At 35.8% G+C, this 25,090-nt stretch overlaps 1 protein-coding gene and 1 pseudogene across 1 annotated transcript; both read left to right on the forward strand.

Moving 5' to 3' along the window:
• The first annotated feature begins 1,049 nt into the window (after nucleotides 1-1,049).
• Nucleotides 1,050-1,683, forward strand: LOC120153724 (zinc finger protein ZAT11-like). The gene has a single exon (XM_039165626.1). It carries the CDS (start codon nucleotides 1,105-1,107, stop codon nucleotides 1,621-1,623), a length of 519 nt encoding a protein of 172 aa, XP_039021557.1. The 5' UTR covers nucleotides 1,050-1,104; the 3' UTR covers nucleotides 1,624-1,683.
• A 3,945-nt stretch (nucleotides 1,684-5,628) lies between these two features.
• The window catches only part of LOC120153740, a 34,347-nt pseudogene continuing 14,885 nt past the window's right edge, over nucleotides 5,629-25,090 (forward strand).

Consider the following 25,090-nt stretch of genomic DNA (forward strand, 5'->3'; position numbering starts at 1 on the left):
TTACATATAGAAATAAGGATCAACTAATTTTTTTTACGAATCTCCAAAACTACATGCATGAATTGCATTTGATTTTGTAAAATGGAAGAAAACGAAAAAAGAAGGAAGGGTAGGTACAAATGCAAGTACGTAAAGTAAATTAGTGGTGTACGGAACAGTCAGACAAAGAGATTTCTTTTGGACACGTCGGAACTCGTACGTTTAACCTAAATAATAGTAATGCCCAGGAATTCAAGCTAACGTCGTCGCTAATACAAGCACAAACAGTAAATCGTTTGACACGACAGCTGTTAGGTACAGAGGAGAAGATTCACGTGAAGGTCTTACAATTTCATTGGTGGAGATCTTATTATAAGCCGTGACGAAAGAATAGGCAACAACTTGATGTACTTGACAAGTTGTATTGCATATTGTTTACTATGATGCATATTAATTATGTTGACTCTGTTATAATCTTATCTTTAGATGAAATTTCCACCTAAGTACTGAATAAGATAAACATTTCAATATTACTTTATTAATTAACGAGATATGGTGTGAAATTTTGAATAAGGGAAACATTACTTTCCAACATCAAGTCAGCAAACATGTTTTTAACTCTCTTGGCTTATGTTCACATGGAAACGAACGCAGTATGAGTAGAATATTGGACCAACTATTAACCGCCACGTGGGAGACGTCATTCGGTGTGACCAGTCACCATGTTTTTGCCGAGAAAGTTAGAATCATCTAGACGATTGAATATCCAAGAGTCCTTCCAACTCGCTTCAACTCACGACTCTTGCTTGGCTCAGCTACTCGGTCATGCTGACATGTACACGAGTCGAGCTGATTTCACACTCAAACCCTCCAGACGCCAGTCCTTTTTTGTTATTCCTGAAATCCCCGGTTACTTCATTGCCTTATAGGACAAGTAAGTAAGGGCACAAACGTCATTCCGAAAGGTCAAACATAAAAGGTCAAAACTTCCCATCTCCCCTCAAAACCAACCTATAAATATAAACCAAACCTCACGCTAACCTAAAGTCCCATTTCACTTTCTTTTATCTGACAAAAAAACCAAATACCAGAACAAACTTATATTTTCACACCATACCCAAAAGAATGAAGCGAAGTTTTCCCAATAGAGAACTGGAGAACAATATAGCTTTGGCAAATTGTTTGATGCTCCTTTCACATGGAGGAACCGAGTTCGAGCACGCCGAGATCGATAATATCCCGACTCGGGTTTTCGAGTGCAAAACATGTAACCGGCAGTTTCAGTCGTTCCAAGCTCTAGGAGGTCATCGAGCGAGCCATAAAAGGCCCAAGTTGGCGGAAGCAGACGGCGAGGCTTCGGATAATCAAACGTCACCGGCTAAACCTAAGACGCATGAGTGCTCAATTTGTGGGCTCGATTTTGCCATTGGACAAGCGTTGGGAGGACATATGAGGAGGCATAGGGCTGTTTTGAGTGAAAATCGGCATGGTTCTTTGAATTCGTCTAATGAAGAAGTGATGGCACCGATTGTGAAGAAATCTAATAGCAGAAGAGTTTTGTGTTTAGATTTAAACTTGACTCCATTGGAGAATGATTTGGAATTGCTTGGCAAGGCACCTCCAACAATAAATTTTTTCTTATAAACTGTATTATTAATTATTATTTTATATTTGTTCATTAATTTACATATAAAAATACAGTAATATACATCATTATACTTGGCTTTCATCTTTTTGTGTGTATGATTTCTTGCACCGATACGATTTAAATAGGATGATGCTGCGTAGTAACTTTACGGTAAACTTTAAACTTATCAATTCTTCAAGATTCAAATTTACGTTATTTTTTTCGAGTTTTGCTTATCAATGAGCTAAAATTAATTATTATGGTATATAGAAATAACAAATGAGAAAGATTATAAAAGGTAAATCATTAATATTAAGATTTAATCAGATTTTTTTTATGGCTGAGATATTATATATATATATATATATATAAAATAAAAATACAACTAATTCCCATATATTTATTGTATCTCTATTAATAATTTTATGCGTTGTGGTTGTATATAAATATTATATATTTATGTAACCTTTTATCTGCCTGTAAGTATATTTAATGTTATATTAGTATAAATATTATATTTTATGATTTTTATCTTACATTTTATTTTAAAAAAACTCTATTTGAATCTTATAATAATATTATGTTTTAACTAATAATCACCGGGTAAACTACTAACAAGGGGTCGAGGGCTGATGTATTGCTTTTTCTTTTTTCTCTCTAACGAAAAGAAAATTTGGTATTTATGTGAAGATTTTAGTATGTTATTATAGATTACTTGCGATATTAACTAATGTAAGATCATATTTTATAAGTGTTATTATTAATTTAATTCTTAAATCATATCAAAACGGTGAAATTTATTTCATTCTTTTACTTTTTAATTCTTATGCATGAATCAACCGATCTCAATGGTAAATGAGTTGTTGTTATTTATTAAGATCCTATATTCGAACACCATGAACGTCAATGTTATGAACGTTCAATGTTAAGTGGTTGAGAGTGTAACGCCCCAAATCCCGGGTTAGAAGTATTGGGCTAACCCGAGATGGGCCTTGGTTTAATTCCTTAGCTTGTAGGAAGCCTTGACCCAAATTAAAGAGGATTTGGGCTTGAGGTAAGCCCAATAGTGATTAAAAAGGGTGTTTTTAATCTGCAGTCAGAATTGGAGGGACCAAAGAAGCAATTTTACCCTTGTTCAAAAATAAGGCTGAAATCCTTAATTGCTTGGTGATATCACGTCTGATACACTATCTTTTTCTCAACTCTCTATTATATCTTCTTCCTCTTCAAATCTTCATCTTCATAGCTCATTCCTCCTCTCCAAGAACCAAGTAAAGGTAGAAACTTGATAGTCTTAAAGGTACGAATTAGCGAGGCACTAATTCAGCGAGACATTAAGTCCAAGTCAACGAGGCCATCATAGGCCTCAGTCAAGAGGTCTAGAGATTGTCAGGGTTCGTTGAGACACCTGGTAACACAATCTTGGAAGATTGGGTAGAGTTTGAGTCGTGGAGGCAAGTCCAATTCGAGGAGGAGGACATTGAACTTAGTTTCTGGGGTGTTCCTAGTGAGCCTACTAGAGGGTTCACCTTTACCCCATGTTCTAGGTGCGGAAAAAGGCATCCAAGGACATATTGGCTGAGGTATAGAGGTTGTTATAGTAGCGATTCCATGGGTCATTCGCCAGAGACTATCCAAGAGCTCAAGGCGCAACATCAGTGGCAACTCAACGATCGACACCATCAGTGCAGAGAGGCCGAGGGCCAGTTAGAGGAGGTGGTGTTGCGTCTGGGCAGCAGAGTTATGAGATGGTTAGATCATAGACTGGACCCAAGCCGAGAGTGGTATCCCGATAGTATACAGTACAATCTATTGATAATTGTGATATGTTAAATATCATATCAGATACCTTTACGGTATTTTCTTTATCAGTTACTACATTGATAGACCCCGGTTCCACCCATTCTTACATCTACTCCAATTTAGTTCAAGAAATAAAAATCCTGATAGAGAACCTAGAGATAGATGTTTGAGTTTCTAACCCATTAGGCTTAGACATCTTAGTGGATAAAATTTTCAGATGATGGCCAGTGAGGATTCAGGATTAGAACTTTCCAAGAGACTTGATGGAGTTATCCTTTAGGGAGTTCGACTTAATCTCAGGGATGGATTGGTTAACCGGGTATGATGCCACTTTGAGGTACAAAGTCAGGAGTTTAAGCTCAGAGTCGTCGATGGAATCAAGTTGGTGATGACCAGTGAGAGATCTCGTCAGATAGGGATTGTATCAGTTATGCAAACCCAAAAGATGATTGTCAGTTGGTGTGAGGCCTTATTGGCTAACATAGTCGACCCCCAAATTTCAATACCCATACTTGAGGATGTCTGAACAGTGCAAGATTTCCTCGATATGTACCTAGAGGAGTTGTCGAGTGCCATGTCAGGTTCAGCCCCAGTGTCTATTACACCTTATTGCATGGCACCGACTAAACTCAAGGAGTTAAAATCTCATATTCAAGAGTTAATAGAGAAGGGTTTCATTTGACCGAGCATCTCTCATTGGAGAGCTTTGGTCCTATTTGTTAGGAAGAAAGATAGGTTGATGAGGTTGTGCATCGACTACCGGTAGTTAAATAAGTTGACCATCAAGAACCGTTACCCATTCCCCGGGATAGACAACCTCTTCGACCAGCTCAGAGGGGCATGTGTCTTTTCAAAAATTGATCTGTGATCAGACTACTATCACTTGAAAGTCAAGGACGATGATGTGGCAAAAAAGACTTTATGAACGAGGTACGATTATTATGAGTTCTTAGTAATGCCGTTTGGACTCACCAACGCCAATCCTAGTGTACTCCCGATTGGAGGATGAGCACAATCAACATCTTTGTATTGTTCTCTAGACCCTCAGATATAGATAGTTGTATGCCAAATTTGGGAAGTGTAAATTTTGGCTATTGGATGTGACATTCTTGGGTCATGTCATTTCAGCTGACGACATCAAATTCGACCCTCAGAAATTCAAGCTATAGTTGAGTGGGAGCCCACTAAGAATATTTCAGAGGTACGTAGTTTTCTCGGGTTAGTCGGGTACTATCTTCGATTTGTTATGAGTTTCTTGATGATAGCAGCCCCGTTAACCAAATTACTTCAGAAGGGAGTTTCTTTTTTTTGGGATGAAAGGCGACAGGAGAGCTTCGAGCAGTTAAAGGTCATCTTGACCCAAGCCTTAGTGTTGACCCAACCAGAGTCGGGTAAGGACTTCATAGTTTTCAGTGATGCTTCTTTGAATAAACTTGGATGCGTCTTGATGTAAAAGATTAAAGTTGTAGCTTACGCATCCCATCAGCTTAAGCCTCATGAGAGAATTACCCTACCCATGAATTTGAACTAGTAATAATAATGATCGCTTTGAAGATTTGATGACACTATCCTTTTGGTGAAAATTGTTATATCTTCACCGATCACAAAAGCCTTAAGTATATTCTCATTGAGAAGGAGTTGAACCTTAGACATCGTAGATGGGTTGAGTTGCTTAAGAAATATTATTGCGTGATAGATTATCATCCGAGAAAGGCGAATATGGTAGCAGACGCCTTGAGCAGAAAATCAATGAATGAGTTGCTAGCCCTCATAGCATGTTTGAGTTTATCCAATGGTGATGGTTTGCTAGTCGAGTTACAAGTCGAGCCAGAGTTGGTAGGTAAAGTTAAAATGCTACAAAGTTTAGATGACCGATTGAGAATTAGGATCAAGCAGGTTCACCATGGTGAGGCCTTAGGTTTTGATCTTCGAGATGGAGATATGTTATACTTTAGGGGTCAATTGTGTGTACCCGCAGACGCTCAGTTGCGCAATAAGATTATCCATGAATCATATTGCATTCCACTCTTCATTTACCCGTGCAGTAACAAGATGCACTAGGAGTTTCACAGATATTCTATTGGTCGGGCATAAAAAAGGAAGTATCAGAGTTTATCGCTAGATGTTTAGTGTGTCAGCAGGTTAAGGTGAGACACTAGGTTCCCTTAGATTTGCTTCAGCCCATTCAGATGCCTCAGTGGAAATGAGACAAGGTGACCATGGACTTTGTGATCGAGTTACCAATGACCAGACAGAGACATGACGCAGTTTGGGTCAAAGTAAATCGCTTAACCAAATCAGCTCACTTCCTTCCAGTTTGGATGTACTATACCTTAGAGTGGTTAACTCAGTTGTATATTCGTGAGATAGTGAGGTTGCACGGTATACCGACTTTTATCATTTTAGACAATGATCCTTGTTTCACTTCTCGTTCCTGGAAAGCTCTTCATGAGTCCATAGGTACCCGACTACACTTCAGCACATATTTTCATCCTAAAACAGATGGTCAGTCAGAACGAGTTATCCAGATCCTCAAGGACATGATCAGGTGTATTATCATCAATCTAGAGGGTAGTTGGGAGGACCAATTGTCATTAGTGGAGTTTTCCTACAACAACAATTTTCAGTTGAACATTCAGATGGCTCTGTACGAGGCCCTATATGGGCGTAAGTGTAGGACTCCACTTTGTTGGATTGAGCTCAATGAGGGTAAGATTGTAGGCTCAGACTTAATCAGAGAGATCGAGGAGGATGTTCGATTAATTTATAACCAACTCAATGAAGCTTAAGACAGATAGAGGTCTTACGCAGATTTGAAGTGTAAAGATATCGAGTTCGAATTTGGGGACAAGATATTCCTTAAGGTTTCCCTTTGGAAGAATATGTTTCGCTTTGGGCGCAAGTTCAAGTTGACTCCTCGTTTCATAAGACCTTATAAGGTGCTTGAGATAATTGGACCAGTGGCTTACAGACTTGTTTTACCACCAGAGTTAGAGCGCATTCACAATGTGTTCCATGTATCTATTATCAGAAGATATTGCTCATATCATTCGAACATCATACCTTTAGAACGGAATGAGTTCAACTCATATATGACTTATATAAAGGAACCAGTCAAAACCCTAAATAGCAAAATAAAGGAGTTAAGGAACAAGAGTGGAAAACAGAGGAGGATATGAAGCTTCAATATCCTCACCTCTTCTACCCGATTAAATTTTGAGGATGAAATTTTATTTAGGAGGGGAGATTTGTAACTCCTCAAATCCAAGGTTAGAAGTATTGGGCTAACCTGATATGGGCCTTGGTTTAATTCCTTAGCTGGTAGGAAGCCTTGACCCAAATTAAAGATGATTTGGGTTTGAGGTAAGCCCAATAGTGAATAAAAATGGTGTTTTTAATTTGCATTCAGAATTGGAGGAACCAAAGAAACAATTTTACCCTTGTTCAAAAATAAGGTTGAAATCCTTAATTGTTTGATGATATCAGTCTGATACACCCTCATTTTCTCAACTCTCCTTTGTCTCTTTTTCCTCTTCAAATCTTCATCTTCATATCTCTTTATTTCTCTCCAAGAACCAAACAAAGGTAGAAACTTGGTAGTCTTGAAACCCTATTTCAACAAACTAAAAGTATGGATAATGATCTTTGTATCTAAATCTTTGTTTCAAGCTCTCAAAACACCCATTTCACCATAGTTGCAAAAAATGAGTTTAGAAGGGTTTTGGAACTAGATGGTTCCAACCTATTTTTTAGATATTTCTACCCTTAGGAAGTATTTTAAAACCCTCCTTAATCCATAGCAGCAGTTAGTAACCCTTGCATTTGGTTTTGTTTATTAAAAGAGGCTAGTGAAGGCTCCAAAGCTAAGGGGAAGGAAAATCTTACTTTGGGTTGAGCCTTTGACGTTTCCAGCAGTATAACATCAAGTGTAACTCACTATTGACTCAACTATACCATATGTAAGTCATTTAGATGAAATGTAGAGGTTGCATAAGCATGAAGCATTCCCATGGTATATTTCATATTTTAGAGTTATAAACATATTTAAAGCCATATTTATGCTCATTTGTATATTCATAAAATATTAATAATGTTTGGGGACCTCACTAAGATCTTTGGGATAGTTGAATAGGAGTCTTCGCACCTATTTTATGCTCTCTTGTTGAGTTTCGATACTAGAGGGATAGTATCGAAACTTGTTCTTCTTTTCATGCAAACTCGTGAGTTTTTGGGCAAGAATATTGATACTCTTTCAAGAGTATCGACATTTTAGGTCATAGTTTCGAAACTCTTAGAAAGTATCGAAACTAGGCGATTCAGAATGTTTAAAAGTATCGATATTTGTAGAAAGTATTGAAACTTTTGCAGGAGTATTTATACTTTTGGGCTAGTATCGATACTTTCAGTCTATTTTGGACAAAAGACTAGTTTTTTTTAAGGGAATTAGACTCGATGTACCCCAACACTTTAGTATATCCTCAAATAAGACTTCAAGCGAGAACAATAATTAATACCAGAACAATAAAAACAAAAATAGTTAGGTTTACATAAAACTAACCTTGTTTGACGATCGGGAAACAATTAGGTCACTCGGGTTCCTTTCACAAGAAATACGACAATCAATAGATCCAAGTCAGTGCCACAACACTAGAAGTCGACTGAGCGCTAGATGCCCCAAGACTCAAAAGAGTAAGTCGGTGGGTGTACTTCTAATGCAGGAATTTCGGATCTCGCCCAAGAGTACCCGATGGTGCTTCAGTAGTGCTAGAGTGGTGCGTGAGCTCTGAGATGCGGAATCACTCAGCCGCACCATGATGTTAGCCACATATTAGCAGTCCAGTAGTTGTATACTCAGACCTGTGCCACTTGTCATTTTATTTAGTGAATGCATATAGTATAGTACAGTTTTTAGTGAGGCACTGAGCTCGTAAGCTCATCGTTCGGAATGTGTTTTCATGCACAGGTTTTTAGGGAAAAGATCGTGGGGAGCAATTGTCGTCAGATATTCCATTGTAGCCGATTCAGATTTCCAGAGACCTTTCAGAGTACGTCTTGAGTCATCTTTAAAGGGCATATACTATTATAGACCTTGTTATGTATTAAGTCGTAACTCTTTTGAAATTCAATATTTTGTATTATTTTGCGGATGTATTTTGGGAGCTCGCCATTATTTGTAAACCCGGTTTATTATTATGTTTTTTACGTTATGAATGTCTAGATTTCATAGATTTACAAGCAATTTTAAAAGAAAATTTTGGGTCACTATTTCGGTAGTATCGTGTAACATTGTAATCCATGGATCTTTGGGTCTAACTGGATTAGGGTGTTACAGAGAGCATGAATGAACCTAGGCAGGGGCGATTGCCCCTCCTAAATTTTTTAATTTTCTACGCATTTTAAATATTTTATTTATATTTTCTATTAAAAATATATTTTTACCTCTTAAAATTTTATAAGTTTGTATTCCCTTATAAATTCATCCCCTCTAATATAAAATCATACGTCCGATCTTGATTGAAAGTTATCTTTAAATATATACTATAATGTACTTGTCTCATATTAATAAAAAAAGTTCTTACACTTCTTATAATAACACTTGTAATTATATCACTGTTTATGAAAAAAAAATATTTTTTACTGTACATTTATCCATTTTACAAATGCTTGATCTTACTGGGAATAGCACATGTTTTCTTGCTAGCTTGTTGTTCATTTTTTTTTTTAAAAAAATTGCTAGTTACATGTTATTACATATACAACCAAATCCAAAGGAAATAGTTAACTAAATAAATTAGGAGGAGAAATTAAGTTAACCGTGCTTCTACATATAGCATCCCACCATTGTAGAGAACAGATGCTTTTAATTATGTTATAATTTTTAGATAATTATTTGGTGTAATAGCAATTTTTTATATATTTACAATAGTCTTTAATCTACCGTTATAGTTTTAAATTAATATTTAATTATATAAAAACCATTTATGAAAATAAGAAACTCGTGTCGATTAACTGTCCTTAAAAAATGCTATACACAATTTTTCTTCTCAAGTCAAATTCATGGACGAATGAAAAAAAAATGCTATTCATGAATGATTGGTCACTACGAATAATGCATCACGTTAAATGTTAAATGAAAATGATATAAAGGGTATTCCAAATTCCTTTTAATTTAATTTTTGTGCTTATTACAAATTAATTATGCTTTGATAAAAGGAATTTGGATTCCAAGACTCTCATTTGTAAACAACAAACATAATTTAAATTGGGCCTTTATCAAGGACCTTCACATTTATTTGTCCAACTGACCCATATAAAATATTCAGTTGTGTCCCTTTAGGTCAGCTTTAAAAGTGAATAATACAAGGGATACATTTATCTTGCAAATTGTTTCCGATTAAATTATCAACCTTGAATTTTTGGGTTCAAATCTTTTTAATATATATATATATATATTAATCATTATAACATTAAAATTTGTGTATCCAATAAATCAATTTCTCATCCTTATCGACTCTATTAAATTTCAGTTAATTTCGAATTAATGTTTTTTGAATTTTGAGTTTTTAGGGGAGATATTTTTTTGGGTCCAACTCAATTGAATGACTCCAAACATTTTACTTAAACATGAATCTGTCAATATTAATGGAGTTTTAACTATACAGCATTATTTCCACGTCAACTTGTGAAGGGGCCAACAAGATGATTTAAATCATCATAAAGACAGCATTTATATCCCAAGTTCATATAATCTTTAGCCTTTTTGGTTCCATGAGACAATTCATTTTCTTTAGTAAATGATTACAGCGCATTCAAATCCTTCTCACATGTCATGCGATAATGGTGTCCGGAGTACACCAAAGTTGATACATCATAATCCAACGTTTAGTAGGATTTTGATCCTCTACCATCCATAGAGTACTGATTTTATGCCACCATAAAAATGATATTAAATCATTGGTTGATATTATTATCGATATAACATATTAGGAAATGTAAAATTTTAAAATTTTATTATTTAAGGTTTATTATTCATCATGTTTAAATATTATGTGTGGTTTTTATATTTAAATCTATTTATGAATAAACTAAGTTTTAATTTATTTATTTTATATTAGTTTTAATTTATTTTTTTATATTTCTTCAATCGAATTGATGTAACAGGCCACCAACAATTAAAAGAGAAACAATCCAAACCTTTAAGTTCCAAATTGGCAAGTTTTGTGACAGGAATTTATGGAAGTATGAACAACAATTTAACTAAGGGTGTGTTTGGTTCACGGAATGTAAGATTACCGGTAGGAATAAAAGATTACCAGGGAATAGGATTACTGGAATGTTGTATTTTGTGTTTGGTTGATTTAGCAGGAATGTAAAATTACCATGTTTGGTTAAAGGAATACAAGATTATTGGAATGCATATTTTACCAAATTATCCTTATTATATATTTGTTTTTTAACAAGTTGGAAAATATTTATATATTTTCTTTAAAAAAATTAAATTCATAAAATTTATATAATTTTTTTACAAAATTGAAAATATAAAAAGGTTTAATGAAAGGGTAAAATTTTATTTTAACCCTGAACTTCATATAAAATTTTAATTATAGACTTTTTTTTGTAAACATAAAATAGTTTAAGGATCAATTTGTAATTTAACTTTTGTAGAATTTTTATTATTCAATGATAGAATAAGGATATTTTTGAAAGAAATTTTTTTAAGGGCATTTTAGTCCAAAACGCCGGTAATCCAATAATACCTAAGGAAAGGGAGGTAATGACATACCCGGTAATATACCCAAAAAAATCCACTATTGGTAATGTAAGATTACCGGGGATGACATTCCCGACCAACCAAACAGGGGAATGTGGATTACATTCTCATGGGAATCTCACATTCCCCCAACCAAGCACACCCTAAGGGGGTGTTTGGTTCAAGTATGGGAATCCCACATTCCCATGTTTGGTTGGCCGGGAATCTCATTCTCGAAATGTTTTATTACCAATAGTAGATTTTTTGAGGTATATTACCGGGAATGTCATTACCTCTCTTCTATTAGGTATTATAACATTACCGACGTTTTAGACTAAAATGCCCTTAAATTTTTATTTTTTTTTCAAAAATATCATTCTTCTGTCATTGAATAATAAAAATTCTACGAAGGTTAAATTACAAATTTATCCTTAAATTATTTTAGATTTACAAAAAAAATCTATAATTAAAATTTTATATGAAGTTCAGGGGTTAATTTTTTTTTACCCTTTCATTAAACCTTTTTTATATTTTTAATTTTGTAAAAAAAATTATATAAATATTATGAATTTAATTTTTAAAGAAAATATATAAATATTTTACAATTTGTAATATTATACAAATATATAATAAGGACAATTTGGTCAAATATACATTCCAATAATCTTTTATTCCTTTAACCAAACACGGTAATCTTACATTCCTGCTAAACGAACCAAACACAAAATACAACATTCTCAGTAATCCTATTCTCTGGTAATCTTTTATTCCCACTGGTAATCTTACATTTCGTGAACCAAACGCACCCTAAAAGTTAACATATCACCGTTAATATGATACTTATCTATAATGAATTTAAAGCGGTGGACGGAAATAATCGTTCTTTTTAAAATTTTCAAATAATTATATATTTTAAATGTTTTTTAAATTTTTATAAATTTATATAAATAACATAAAATCTTATATCGTTTATTGTTTATCTACCCAAAGTTTACTAAGTACGGTCTTCTCATGGACTTTTTTTAAAATAAATTAAATCAAAGCTTCAAACAAAAAGATGACATGGCAAAATGAAATATGTCCACGTGTACATGTGAGCCATCTTTCCCTACTCTTAACCGCAGATAATTTCCCGTTCCAAAGACAGGCACACGTGAAGTGCAGCGAAGCTCTCCGTCGCATTACAAAAACAACCTATCTGGCTTTCTCATAAAAACTTCAATGAGTTTCCATACAAAGCCGGATCAGGTGCGGAAGCCTAATTTAACGGTTACGATAGGCCCTCTTTCACAAGTGGGGTCCAGATTCGAAGCCTTCGCCATTACTGTGAGGATAAAAAATGTCCAAAATTTAAGATACTGCGGCTTATAGCTCCTTTTCTCTCCACTATATAAGGTTTGAAAGCTCTCCCTTGTTTTCCGAGTGCATGTAGTGCTACTGCTTTCACTTCAAATGAATTAGAGTGAATTAGGTTCCATTTTTTTTGCAGCTTTGGGGAATTCAGACTTTGTAATAGACCTGATGTATTATATGAGTAGTACAATGATGCCGGTGTTGCTGATGTATGTTATTATCTAAGATTAAATGTTATGAGCCTTATATATGAAGATAAAGGTGAACTATGTGAGGTTCCATTATGTTGGAATTTAGGAATTTAAATGTCTAAATAAAAGAAATTGCAAAGACAAGATGTCTCAGATTTTCAAATATGGTGATTTATGCTAGGTTCTATGATGCCAGAAGTTTGAGAAATTTAAATGTCACAATGAAACTAAATGACAAAACATGATGATCATGTACCTTAGATGTGTGTGTATAGTGATTTCATGTTAGGCTTCATTATGTTGAAACTCGAGGATTTACATTCTCAAAGAAAGCAATGCTGATGTAAAGAGCCTCAGATATGTAGATATGGTGATTTATATTAGGTTAAATATCTTATTAGCAGTTTCTGTACATATATTGACATGCCAATTGAAACCACTTACATTTAGCAGCTGCTGGTTTTTCTGCATGTTTCCCTTCTGATATGCATTGAACAATGGTGTGAGAGTCAAATGACCGTTTAAGGAGGAGTAATATCTTCTGAAACAGGCAGGACAGATTTCCTTTTGAGTATCTTTTATGTAGAAGATCTTTGTCGTTACTCTAGACTTAAACGTAATCAGATATATATTCATGAGATCTATTAATTCCTTTGCTATGTCAACTGTACTTTTTAAGTCGATTGTTCTTCAAATTTTTGAGGTGGAATACATTAACTAACAATACGTTACAAATGTCGTGAAATTGTAAAAACAACACATTATATAACAAAGATTTCATTTTTGTTTTTCCTTGACCAACCATAAAAATAATCTTTTTTTCTTTTATCGTTTTAACGATCATCATCTGAAAATTGTGTAATCAAAATAATATATAATAAATACAAGGACATTGACATGTGTTTCAAAACTTCAAATGGTTCTCATTTTAATTCTATGATCTGGTGCATATATCGATGATATCCAGAAATAAAGCCATTATTGTAGGGCTAGTAATGAGTTTCTAACTTGCAAGGTATTTTATTTGTTATATTCAGTATTCCATACTACAGAATTTTTGTTTGTGTTATTCTATCCTACTCATTTGAATGCCATACTTTTGATCTAAATACTCTGATGAAAAACTTGATCCCACCAGAAACCATGTGAATCTAACATTGTCTATATATCAATAACGTTCCCAATACAATTAATGCCTCTGCTTTGATTCTCTGTTTTGGTGATTTTGGTAGCCTTTCCAGCAAAAAAGTTTTTGGACACCACGAGATGGTGCATGTCTAACTAATGGAGAGATGCATCATGATACTTCTTCGAAACCTGAGTCAAAGCATGCTCATAACTGGTTTATAGATGCTATTGCACCAGAATTGTTCGGCAACAAGAAGCAAGCTATAGAACCAGTTGAAAGCCGACCTCTTTCAGGAATTGCAGACATCAATGTTTCTCCATTTTATCAAAAAATCAATGTTTCTCCATGGCACAACGCTTCCAGTTTTCAGTCAGTTTCTGGCCAATTCGCTGACCGCCTATTTGAATCTGAGCCCATGAGAACTGTCAACATGGTTGATAGGAACAGTTATTCTGTTGACAGCAGAAATATGAATATGGGGAGAAAGGATTTTGAGGATCAATATATTAATAGTTCATCAGTGAGTTTATCTGTCTCACACAGTTGAAGATGCCCCATGTCTCAGTTTTGGTGGAATAAGGAAAGTTAAAGTTAACCAAGTTAAGGATTCGAACAATGCCATGCCAACATCAGCGGGACACCCATACAGTATAGGAGTTAATAGCATAGCTTCAATGCCTACTGTTTACAGTACAAGTGGTAACAACAGTATATTGCTGGACCCAACTTATGGTAGTGGGGATGAAAATACCATCTCGATGGGCCCTACATTTACAAAGGCAGATGCCAATTTTATTTCGATGGGGCACACCATTAACAAGAGAGATGCTGATTTCATATCAGTGGGGCATAATTACGACAAGGGAAATGAGAGTATCTTGTCAATGGGCCAGCCTTTTGACAAGGAGGATGCCAATTTTTTTTTTTCAATGGGACAGTCATATGAGAAAGGAGATGCCAATTTAACTTCATTGGACCCTTCCTGTACCAATTTAATTTCAAGGGGCGCCCTCTTTTGATAAGGAAGATGATCCAGTGCAACCACCCTATCATAATGCAGAGTGTAACATCACAACAATGGCTCCTACACAATGTAAAGGAGAGTCCGGAATTCTATCTATGCATCAGAACTATAACAAGGGTGGTAGCAATACCATATCTTTTGGGGGCTTCTTTGATGAATCTGAGACAAATCCCTCCGGCAGTATTATTAGTGGCTATGACTTACTGATGAATAATCAGAATTCAGTGCAAGCTTCAGAATTGCCTAGCCAGCAACAGTTAGTTCAGTCGAATCCAGAAATAAATGTAAATAGTGCCCCTAAAGGTATTCCTAGAACTGATACCAACTCAAAGCATAAAGAACCAAAGACATCTAAAATGGTTTATCCCAACAATTCCCCGTTATGGTCGGAGAAGAAGAAGAACGGCAAGGAGAGGAGGATTTGGGAATAGACGAGTGAGGGGAGAAATTGGGAATGGATGCGCAAGGGTTAGGGATTGGAAAATGTAAATTGGGAATTGAAGCACGTGAAGGGCATATGATTAACTTACCGGATGAGTTGGAGCATGCTGAATGGATCCAGGAAGAGTTGGAGCAGTCCGAGTCAAAAGGCCAATACCTGCAGAAGAAAGGAAGGGATAAGTAGAGTTGTTAGAATCTGTTATAAAGGACAATCACCTGGCATTATTAGAATCACTGTACAACCATTGTAACTAAATAAGACCTGACTTGAGGCATTTTCTTCCTCATGCAATGAATGAATGACTATTTTCTTCTCTAAATTCTCTCATTCTCTTCTCGTATCTTTCTCTGTTTCTCTCATTCCATAACAAATTGGTATCAGGAGCCTTAATTCCTGGCAAATTGCAGACTGTATATGAAAAAGAAGAACCACACCATGGTAGAATCTACTGATCTCTCTGCCATCAAAAAGCAGATTGATGACTTAAAGAAAATAGTGCAGCAAGCAAATGAGGAAACCAACCCTCCCAAGTGGTGGGAGGCACAAGATAAACGTATCAGTTCATTGGAGTCTGGGATGACAACGACTCAAAGCTACATGGAGCAAATATTGGGGATGTTGACAGGGAGGACGGAGGAGCAAGTCCAAAACAACCCTGGAATTGAGCAGATGTTACATATGGCAATAGAAGATACAAAGGATAGGTATCAAGTGTTCGATAAATTGCCAAAACCAAAGGTAGATGTACCAGTGCAGCAGAGCTACTTGTGGTACAGTTCAAGCAGTGGTGATTCTGATTCCCAGGTCACCAGATTCTACAAAGACAAAGAGCAACCTGTAGCAGGAAATTACTATCTAATTAACCTTGGAATTTATACGGTGGATAAGAAATTTGAACTATCCATGTTGGTTGATCGTGCCACAGGAGGATCAAGTATTAAAGATGGAGAAATAGAACTCATGCTTCACAGGCGAATGATTGCTGATAATTCCAAAGGAGTAGGCGAAGTCCTTGACAAAAGTGTCTCTGCGAGAACCACAAATGAGGTACTTGATTTTCAATATGATGAAACAATGAGTGTAGGTTATTTCAATGCCATTGAGACTATAAAGAACCATGTAGAAGATGATGACCCTTACAAGTTTAGATTGTTGTTATGGAGATTCCATTTACTTTTCTTGCTAAATGTATTTTGGAAATTTCGTGGGAAGAAGCCCGCCAACTTGGCCATGACATATTAATCCTTGGGCATACTATGGTTATGAACACTTTACAGGGTGAATGGGTCCCTGTTGTTGTTGATGACTGGATTCCATGTGAATCACATGGCGAACCAGCATTTACGACCAGTAAGAAGGCTAATGAATTATGGGTTTCTATATTGGAGAAGGTATATGCAAAATTGCATGGTTCTTATGAGGCACTGGAAGGTGGGCTTGTTCAGGATGCACTTGTTGATCTTACTGGAGGTGTTGGTGAGGAGATCGACATAAGAAGTTCCCAGGCCCAGTTGGATCTTTCCAGTGGTAGATTATGGTCTCAGTTGTTGCGATTTAAACAAGAAGGATTTCTTTTTGGTGATGGAAGTCCATCAAGCTCTGATGTGAAGGTTTTTTCCAGTAGCATTGTACAAGGACATGGGTACTCGTTACTGCAGATAAAAGAGGTAGATGGACACAAGCTTATTCAAATTCGAAACCCTTGGGCTAATGAAGTTGAATGGAATGGTCTGTGGTCTGATTCATCTTCGAAATGGACGGATAGGATGAGGTACAAGTTGAAGCATGCTCCTCAGTCAAAAGATGGTATATTCTGGATGTCATGGCAAGACTTCCAAATTCACTTCAGGTCAATATATGTATGTCGGGTCTATCCTCCTGAGATGCAATATTCTGTCCATGGACAATGGCGTGGTTACAGTGCCGATGACTGTCAAGATTATAATTCGTGGCACCAAAATTCCCAGTTCCGATTGAGGGAAACTGGTCCAGATGCTTCTTATTCGATTCATGTGTTCATCACCTTAACTCAGGGTGTTAGCATTCTGGAATTTTTGAATGAAAAGATAAGTAAGCTACTCTCTGGTGATGACACTAAGGCAGTACAGAAAATTATTATCTCTATCGGGAATATGTGTGTGAAAGAAACTTCTGCTTTTAATATGAAAATTGCGTTTGATTTGATTTTTAGCCTTTGTTGTTCAAAGGTTGAGGATATTTTAATTGCAGCTGGAGAAGCTCTATCATTTCTCTGGGGTGGTGTTCCTGTAACTTCTGATGTGATTCTCAAGACCAACTTTATTTCACTTTCCATGCCTTCAAATTTTCTTTTGGGTGACACATCAATGAAGAAAAAATTGGTTGATGCACTTGTTACCACTTTGACTGGTTTTGGAAAGAGGGAAAGAGCGATCAAGTTGGTTGAATACTCGGAGGTATTTCAAGAGGTCACTATTGGTGAAAGCCTTAGTGGGAGGAAACTTAGCACTTACAAGGAGCTTTGTAATCTTGCAAATGAGATGGGACATCAAGATTTAATTTATAAATTTTTGGATCTGGATAATTATCAAGCCTCACTAAATTCCAAGAGAGGTGCTGTTTTGGATTTTCTAAGATAGCCAAGCAAGCTGGTGATGCTCTTCAACAACTTTTAAGAGTATTGATTCCAAGGCTTCGGCGTTATCGTGAGGAATTGTGCCTTGCCCTTGCAGATATTATCCAAGGTCAAAAATTTGATCAGGTTGGGAAGTATTTGAAGAAAATAAGGGTGGTTGCTTTTCGTGCTATGGATGACATCAAAGAAACTGTGCGAAATGGTGGTGACAAACTATGTCGTGCTGTAGCCTCACTAACAATAAGGCTCTGTGATGTGTCCCTTACTGAAGCATCAGATGTAAGCCAATCGATGGATATTGTTCTTTCCATTTTGCTTGCAGTAGGCATATTGAGTAAATTTGACAGTATCAAGAAGGCACTATGGGAGTTGTTAGCTTCAATTATAAGAAGGAAAAACCATGGGCAGTCTATGGTTCACTTCATTCTCAAACCCAAGGAAAACATGAATCAAAGGTTAAAGGCATGGGGTGTGAAGGCACAAGGCAAAATGGAAATTTATAGAAATTTGAAGGTCGTGGGGCGAGTTTACTTGAAATTTCAGTCTTACCATCAAACCTCACTTGCTCTTCGAAAGGGATTAAAGCTGGCAGCAAGGTTCTATGGTTCTGTAAGGATCGAAAACGTAGGGAGCAGGAGCACAATCAGATACCGTGGATGAAATTAGAACTGGAAAACATTACGGTGGTAAATTATATTATACTTCCAGCACAATTCTCAGATTTTGATCCTTGGGGACAAGGATCATCTCGTGGGGCGGGTATTGTTATGGTCGGAGAAGAAGAAGAACGGAAAGGAGAGGAGGGTTTGGGAATGGACGAGCGAGGGGAGAAATTGGGAATGGATGCGCAAGGGTTAGGGATTGGAAAATGTAAATTGGGAATTGAAGCACGTGAAGGGCATATGATTAACTTACCAGATGAGTTGGAGTAGGCTGAATGGATCCAGGAAGAGTTGGAGGAGTCCGAGTCAAAAGGCCAATACCTGCAGAAGAAAGGAAGGGATAAGTAGAGTTGTTAGAATCTGTTATAAAGGAAAACCACCTGGCATTATTAGAATTACCGTACAACCATTGTAACTAAATAAGACCTGTTGAACTATGTTTTGATTTAACAATTTAAGGCAAAATGTTTTTGGACTTGAATTGAATTTGCAAAATGTTTTTGGATTTGAATTGAATTTATTCAAAGTTTTCAAAAGGTTTCAAAAATAATTCAAAGTCCATTAAATTCGGATTTGAGCAAAAATGCTAAAGGGTGTCAAAGTGCATCCATGCATCCCTGCAGTGCATCCAAGCATCCCTGCAGTGCATCCATGCATCCCTGCAGTGCATCCATGCATCCAAACATCGAATGCAATTAGTGCATCGATGCATCCTTGCCATGCATCGATGCATCCTTGCCATGCATCGATGCATCCTGCCATGCATCCATGCATCAGGGCTGCAATGGCTAGTAACAGCTAGTTTATTTGAATTTAATGAAGGGGTATCGATGCACCTTGATCATGCATCGATGCATCATGTTATGGGCAGCCTTTTTGAGTAGAAAAATCATCCTCAAACAACTCCAAAATATCCCCAACGGCTATATACAACATCAAACACATTCCAAGCTATAAATACAAGCTGAGGACACTTGAAGAAGTAAGAGAACAACTATCCAAGCAATCAAACACAAGAGAAGAGTTTTCATTCTTATTTCATCTTTCTCTTGTAAATATTTTGTTCTTGTGAGCTCAATCTTGTAAACACCTACCTTAGAGAGGTTTTCTTGTTTACATCTTTTATCCTTTTGTAAAGGGGAAAGGTTCTAGCTTATCCCGTGTAAAAGCTAGGGAAAGGTTCTAGTTTAGCCCGGAAAAACTAGGGAGTTGTAAGGTTATCTATTTTTCCTCAAAAGAAAGAACAAATTAGTGAATTTGTTGGAAAATCCTTGGTGAGGAGCTAAGGTAGTGGATGTAGACTTTGGTTGAGAAAGTCAAACCACTCTAAATCGCTGTGCAATTTTCTATCTTTCAATCTCCTTACTCCCTAAACACAAAACCGTTCCGACCCCTCTTTGTAAACCTTTCCGGTTGTCGATTCAAGCTTCTGAAAATCCTAACAATTGGCATCAGAGCCTAACTCATTAAGAAGGTTTAACCACCTTGAGACGATCCTAGAAGAAGCTCTACCAATTCCCGACGCAACCGACAAAGAAATGACTTTTTCCTCCGGTGCTTATTATCTTGAAGAATATCCTATTATGGATTCACAACCAGTCAACAAGCCACCCTTCTTCAATGGAGCAAATTATGCACATTGGAAGAATAAGATGATGTACTTCATTCAATCATACAATCTAGGAGCTTGGTACGCAATCATGGACGGTTACTCCTTTCCACTCGGCAAGTACAACGATTGGAGTAGAGAATAGCATAAAAATTTTCAGCTTAATTCTAAGGCTATACATATTCTATTTTGTGCTTTAGGCCCAAATGAATATGGAAGAGTCTCATCTTGTTCCAGTGCCAAAATGATTTGGGATAAGCTCCAAGTCACTCATGAAGGAACCGACAAAGTGAGGGAATCAAAGAAAAGTCTTCTCAGCCATAGCTACGAGAAATTCAAGATGAAACCCGATGAAGACATCAAAGCTATGATGGATAGATTCTCTATGATTGTAAACGGTCTCAATGGATATGGAGAAGTAATCCCAAATGAGAAGCTTGTGAGGAAGATGATTTACTCTCTTCCAAAGGAGTGGCAATCAAAGAAGACGGCCATTATCGAAGCAAGAAACCTAAAGTCTCTCACTCTCGACGAGCTAATTAGTTCCCTTCTCACTCATGAGATGATGGTGAAGGAAGATGAAGAAAGGGAAGAGAAGAAAAACAAGAAGAAGAATAAGAAGAATGAGGACGTAGACATCAATGAAAGCTATCAAGATTCAAGTGATGAGATGGGTGAAGACGATGATAAACAAAAAGAAGAGATGGTCAAGCTCTTGAACGAACTCAAGAGATTCATGATTTCCAAGGAAGTGAAACATGAATCAACCAAGAAGAAGAGTCCCCCGGTATGTTTCTATTGTCAAAGAAAGGGGCATGTTATGTATGAATGTCCTCTTCTAAAGAAAAAGGGGAAGAAGGCATTTGTTGCATCTTGGAGTGATGAAGATGATTCCAATGATGAAGATGAAGTAGTCAACCTATGCCTCATGACCACTCAAGAAGAATTTGAGGTATCTTCTAACTCAAATGAATTTAATTCATTTACTTTTGATGAGTTACAAGATGCTTATAATAGGTTGTATTTGGGATTTAAGACCATGAATTCCAAATATACGAAATTAATTTCAAAACTCAAAATTGAAAATAAATCGATTTTGAAAGCTAGAGTTGATTTTGAAAATCAAAATAAATTTTTGAAAAATGATTTAGAACTTTCAAAAATCAAAATAAATGATTTAGAAAAGAAAAATTTTGAGTTAGAAGTTAAGCTTGAAAGCTTAACAAAAGAAAAAGAATTAATTTCTAAAAACAATCTATTATGTTTAAAAATGGCAAAATGCTCACATTGCCCTTATCATGGTCATATGGAACATACTTGTCCTTTGAAGAAAGGAAAACATTATTTAAATTAGGCAAGTATGGGTTCCAAAAGGAACAAGGGGCATTGTAACTAACGTTCAAGGATCCAAAGCAATTTGGATACCAAAATCTACTTAAATGTCTCTTGTAGTTGTGTGGAAGCAATTTTGATGAAAATGATGATATTCAAGATGCTCTAGCCACACATGAAAAAGGAATGGATAACCTCTAAGCTTAATACTTTTAATTTTGGTTATTTGGTTGCTCATTTGATTTTAAGCATGCATGAGTTTTGGTTTTAAATGATTATGCATCATTGTTTTAATCTCATGTATGTTGAAAAGATGATTATGATGAACATTTTAAAGTTATATTAATTTTTGAGAATTTTTAGTTCATCATAATGAATTTTGGTCAAAATTGGTTTTAAATGCAAATGATATCTCTCTAACAATTGATATCAAATTTCAAAATACTTTGATTTTATAAATTTTAATTTTTGGCCTAAATTTGAATGTTTATGCATGTGGTATAAATGAAAATGATATCTCTCTAGCAATTGATATCAAATTTTTCAAAATGCATAACATTTTTGGAAAACTTTATGCAAATGCACTTAATTTTAACAATTGGTATTAATATCAAATTTCAACAATTGGTATTGCATAAAGTATTTTAGACTTGAATATATTGAATTTCATGTGCCTCTAACATGTTTGTTATTCTTTGTAGAAATTCAATATTTTATTTAAGTGTCATGAACTTAAAAGCTAAATTTGTTTGGAATGCATTTATTGAGGGGGAGCTTTGATTTTTCAAATGATTTTTAAATGTCAAATTTACTACTTACTCTCCAAAGTTATTTTGAACTTCAAAGATTGAATTATTTTTTATATAACAAAAAGGGGGAGAAGTTTGGTTTGAAAAATTCAATTTTTTAATGAAAAAGGGGGAGCATAACATTTTCATATATTTTCCAATAATTGGTAACAATTGATATCTTTTTCATTAAACAATTTATTAAGGGGGAGTTTTGCCAAAAACAAATTTTCAAATGTTTTGTTATATCAAAAAGGGGGAGATTGTTGAACTATGTTTTGATATAACAATTTAAGGCAAAATGTTTTTGGACTTGAATTGAATTTGCAAAATGTTTTTGGATTTGAATTGAATTTATTCAAAGTTTTCAAAAGGTTTCAAAAATAATTCAAAGTCCATTAAATTCGGATTTGAACAAAAATACTAAAGGGTGTCAAAGTGCATCCATGCATCCCTGCAGTGCATCCATGCATCCCTGCAGTGCATCCATGCATCTGCACTAATGCATCGATGCATCAGGCAATGCATCCATGCATCCAAACATCGAATGCAATTAGTGCATCGATGCATCCTTGCCATGCATCGATGCATCCTTGCCATGCATCGATGCATCCTGCCATGCATCCATGCATCAAGGCTGCAACGGCTAGTTTATTTGAATCTAATGAAGGGGTATCGATGCACCTTGAACATGCATCGATGCATCATGTTATGGGAAGCCTTTTTGAGTAGAAAAATCATCCCCAAACAACTCCAAAACATCCCCAACGGCTATATACAACATCAAACACATTCCAAGCTATAAATACAAGCTGAGGACACTTGAAGAAGTAAGAGAACAACTATCCAAGCAATCAAACACAAGAGAAGAGTTTTTCATTCTTATTTCATCTTTCTCTTGTAAATATTTTGTTCTTGTGAGCTCAATCTTGTAAACACCTACCTTAGAGAGATTTGCTTGTTTATATCTTTTATCCTTTTGTAAAGGGGAAATGTTCTAGCTTATCCCGTGTAAAAGCTAGGGAAAGGTTCTAGTTTAGCCCGGAAAAACTAGGGAGTTGTAAGGTTATCTCTTTGTCTTCAAAAGAAAGAACTAATTAGTGAATTTGTTGGAAAATCCTTGGTGAGGAGCTAAGGTAGTGGATGTAGACTTTGGTTGAGAAAGTCGAACCACTCTAAATCGCTGTGCAATTTTCTATCTTTCAATCTCCTTACTCCCTAAACACAAAACCGTTCCGACCCCTCTTTGCAAACCTTTCCGATTGTCGATTCGAGCTTCTGAAAATCCTAACAAGACATGACTTGAGGCATTTTATTCCTCATGCAATAAATGAATGACTATTTTCTTCTCTAAATTCTCTCATTCTCTTCTCGTATCTTTCTTTGTTTCTCTCATTCCATAACATTCCCCTTCCAATGTCAAAAGTTTTTTGTCAACCGGTATGCTTGACGGGGTTGCTGTGAAGTATGTTTCCTGGTCACGGGAGGTTAGTTTTTCCTGTGTTTAACTTTTCACCAAGAATTTCACTCATGTAAGATAAATTTTTTCTTTGCAGAAAAACCTCAAAGCGTATATACAAGGGACTGGTTATATGTGTGGCTGCAAAGACTGCAAGTTTGAAAAAGTAAGCAACCCAAACAGTAATCTGCTTTTCAGTTTTTAAGTAGGCAACCAAAAATGTTCAGTGTTGCAAAGCTTCTCTATCCCTTCCCCTTTTTCCAGTGTCGGAATTGTCTTTCGGTTGGGCCCGAAATTTAGTTTCGATTTGGATTAAACGAATTGGAGTCGCCACCGATCACTTTAAAAATATTTAGGTGGATCGGACACCATCTTACCTGATCTGTGTTTTACCAGAAACGTGTCGGGTTATGAAGTCAGTTTCAGTCAAGCAAAGATTAACACCCTTGTACCGCTCTCTCGGTACCAATTAATTTATCGGTTGTCTTAATTGCAAAAATTAAAAAATTTAAATAAAAATTTAAAAAATTCAATTCAAAATAATTACCTTTGATCGTTTGAAATTACCTAAAAGAATAAAAAAGGTTAGATTATGAAATATGGCGAAGTGTGGCTTGTCTCATAAAGCAATATCAAAATAAGAAATTCAAATACCCGTGTATTGCACTTTAAAATGAAAAAGACAAAAGTAGATCAAATATAAAAGTATAGGAGTGATAAGTTACTGTCTTTAAAGAACTATAAGAAAAGTCCACAATCCACAGTAATGGAAATTGAAATTCATTCTCAATCTAAGTTGGAGAAGAGAACACCAATTAGTGCAAACCACCCAAATATCCGTGATGAGGAAGGAAACAACAGCAAGAGACAAGTACGATCTATATAAACCCACTAAATCATAGAACCAATATGCCCATAAAATCTATAACTGTGAGTCCCATTAATCTATAGTAAGCGTACACATGCATGCCCTGAATAATAGCAACAACATAACACATAACCACGAGCAACAAAGGTCTAGAAACTTAAGCTGTAACGGTATGCGAATGAGTTGGGAAAAGTTTAGTTATGCAAGCAGTATTAAATTCATACTCTGAAAGACCAATGGCTGCTCTCAATGCTTTTTCACCTTGTTCAGCTCTATAATCACTGTAACCCTCAAGAATAGACAGTGCATGAGATCTCTTAGCCATTGCAGAAGTAATAACATCTGGAATAGGTTCAGTAGTATCACAAATTCCAAGGCTAATCACTTGTGCGTTCGGGTACTTTAGCAAGTGTGCAACCCTTCTTCTAGCAACTTCTGGAAACAGGTAACCAGCTTGAAG

This window comes from Hibiscus syriacus, unplaced genomic scaffold (assembly GCF_006381635.1).
Source record: "Hibiscus syriacus cultivar Baekdansim isolate YM2019G1 unplaced genomic scaffold, ASM638163v2 tig00111105_pilon, whole genome shotgun sequence".
Classification (NCBI taxonomy): Eukaryota; Viridiplantae; Streptophyta; class Magnoliopsida; order Malvales; family Malvaceae; genus Hibiscus; species Hibiscus syriacus.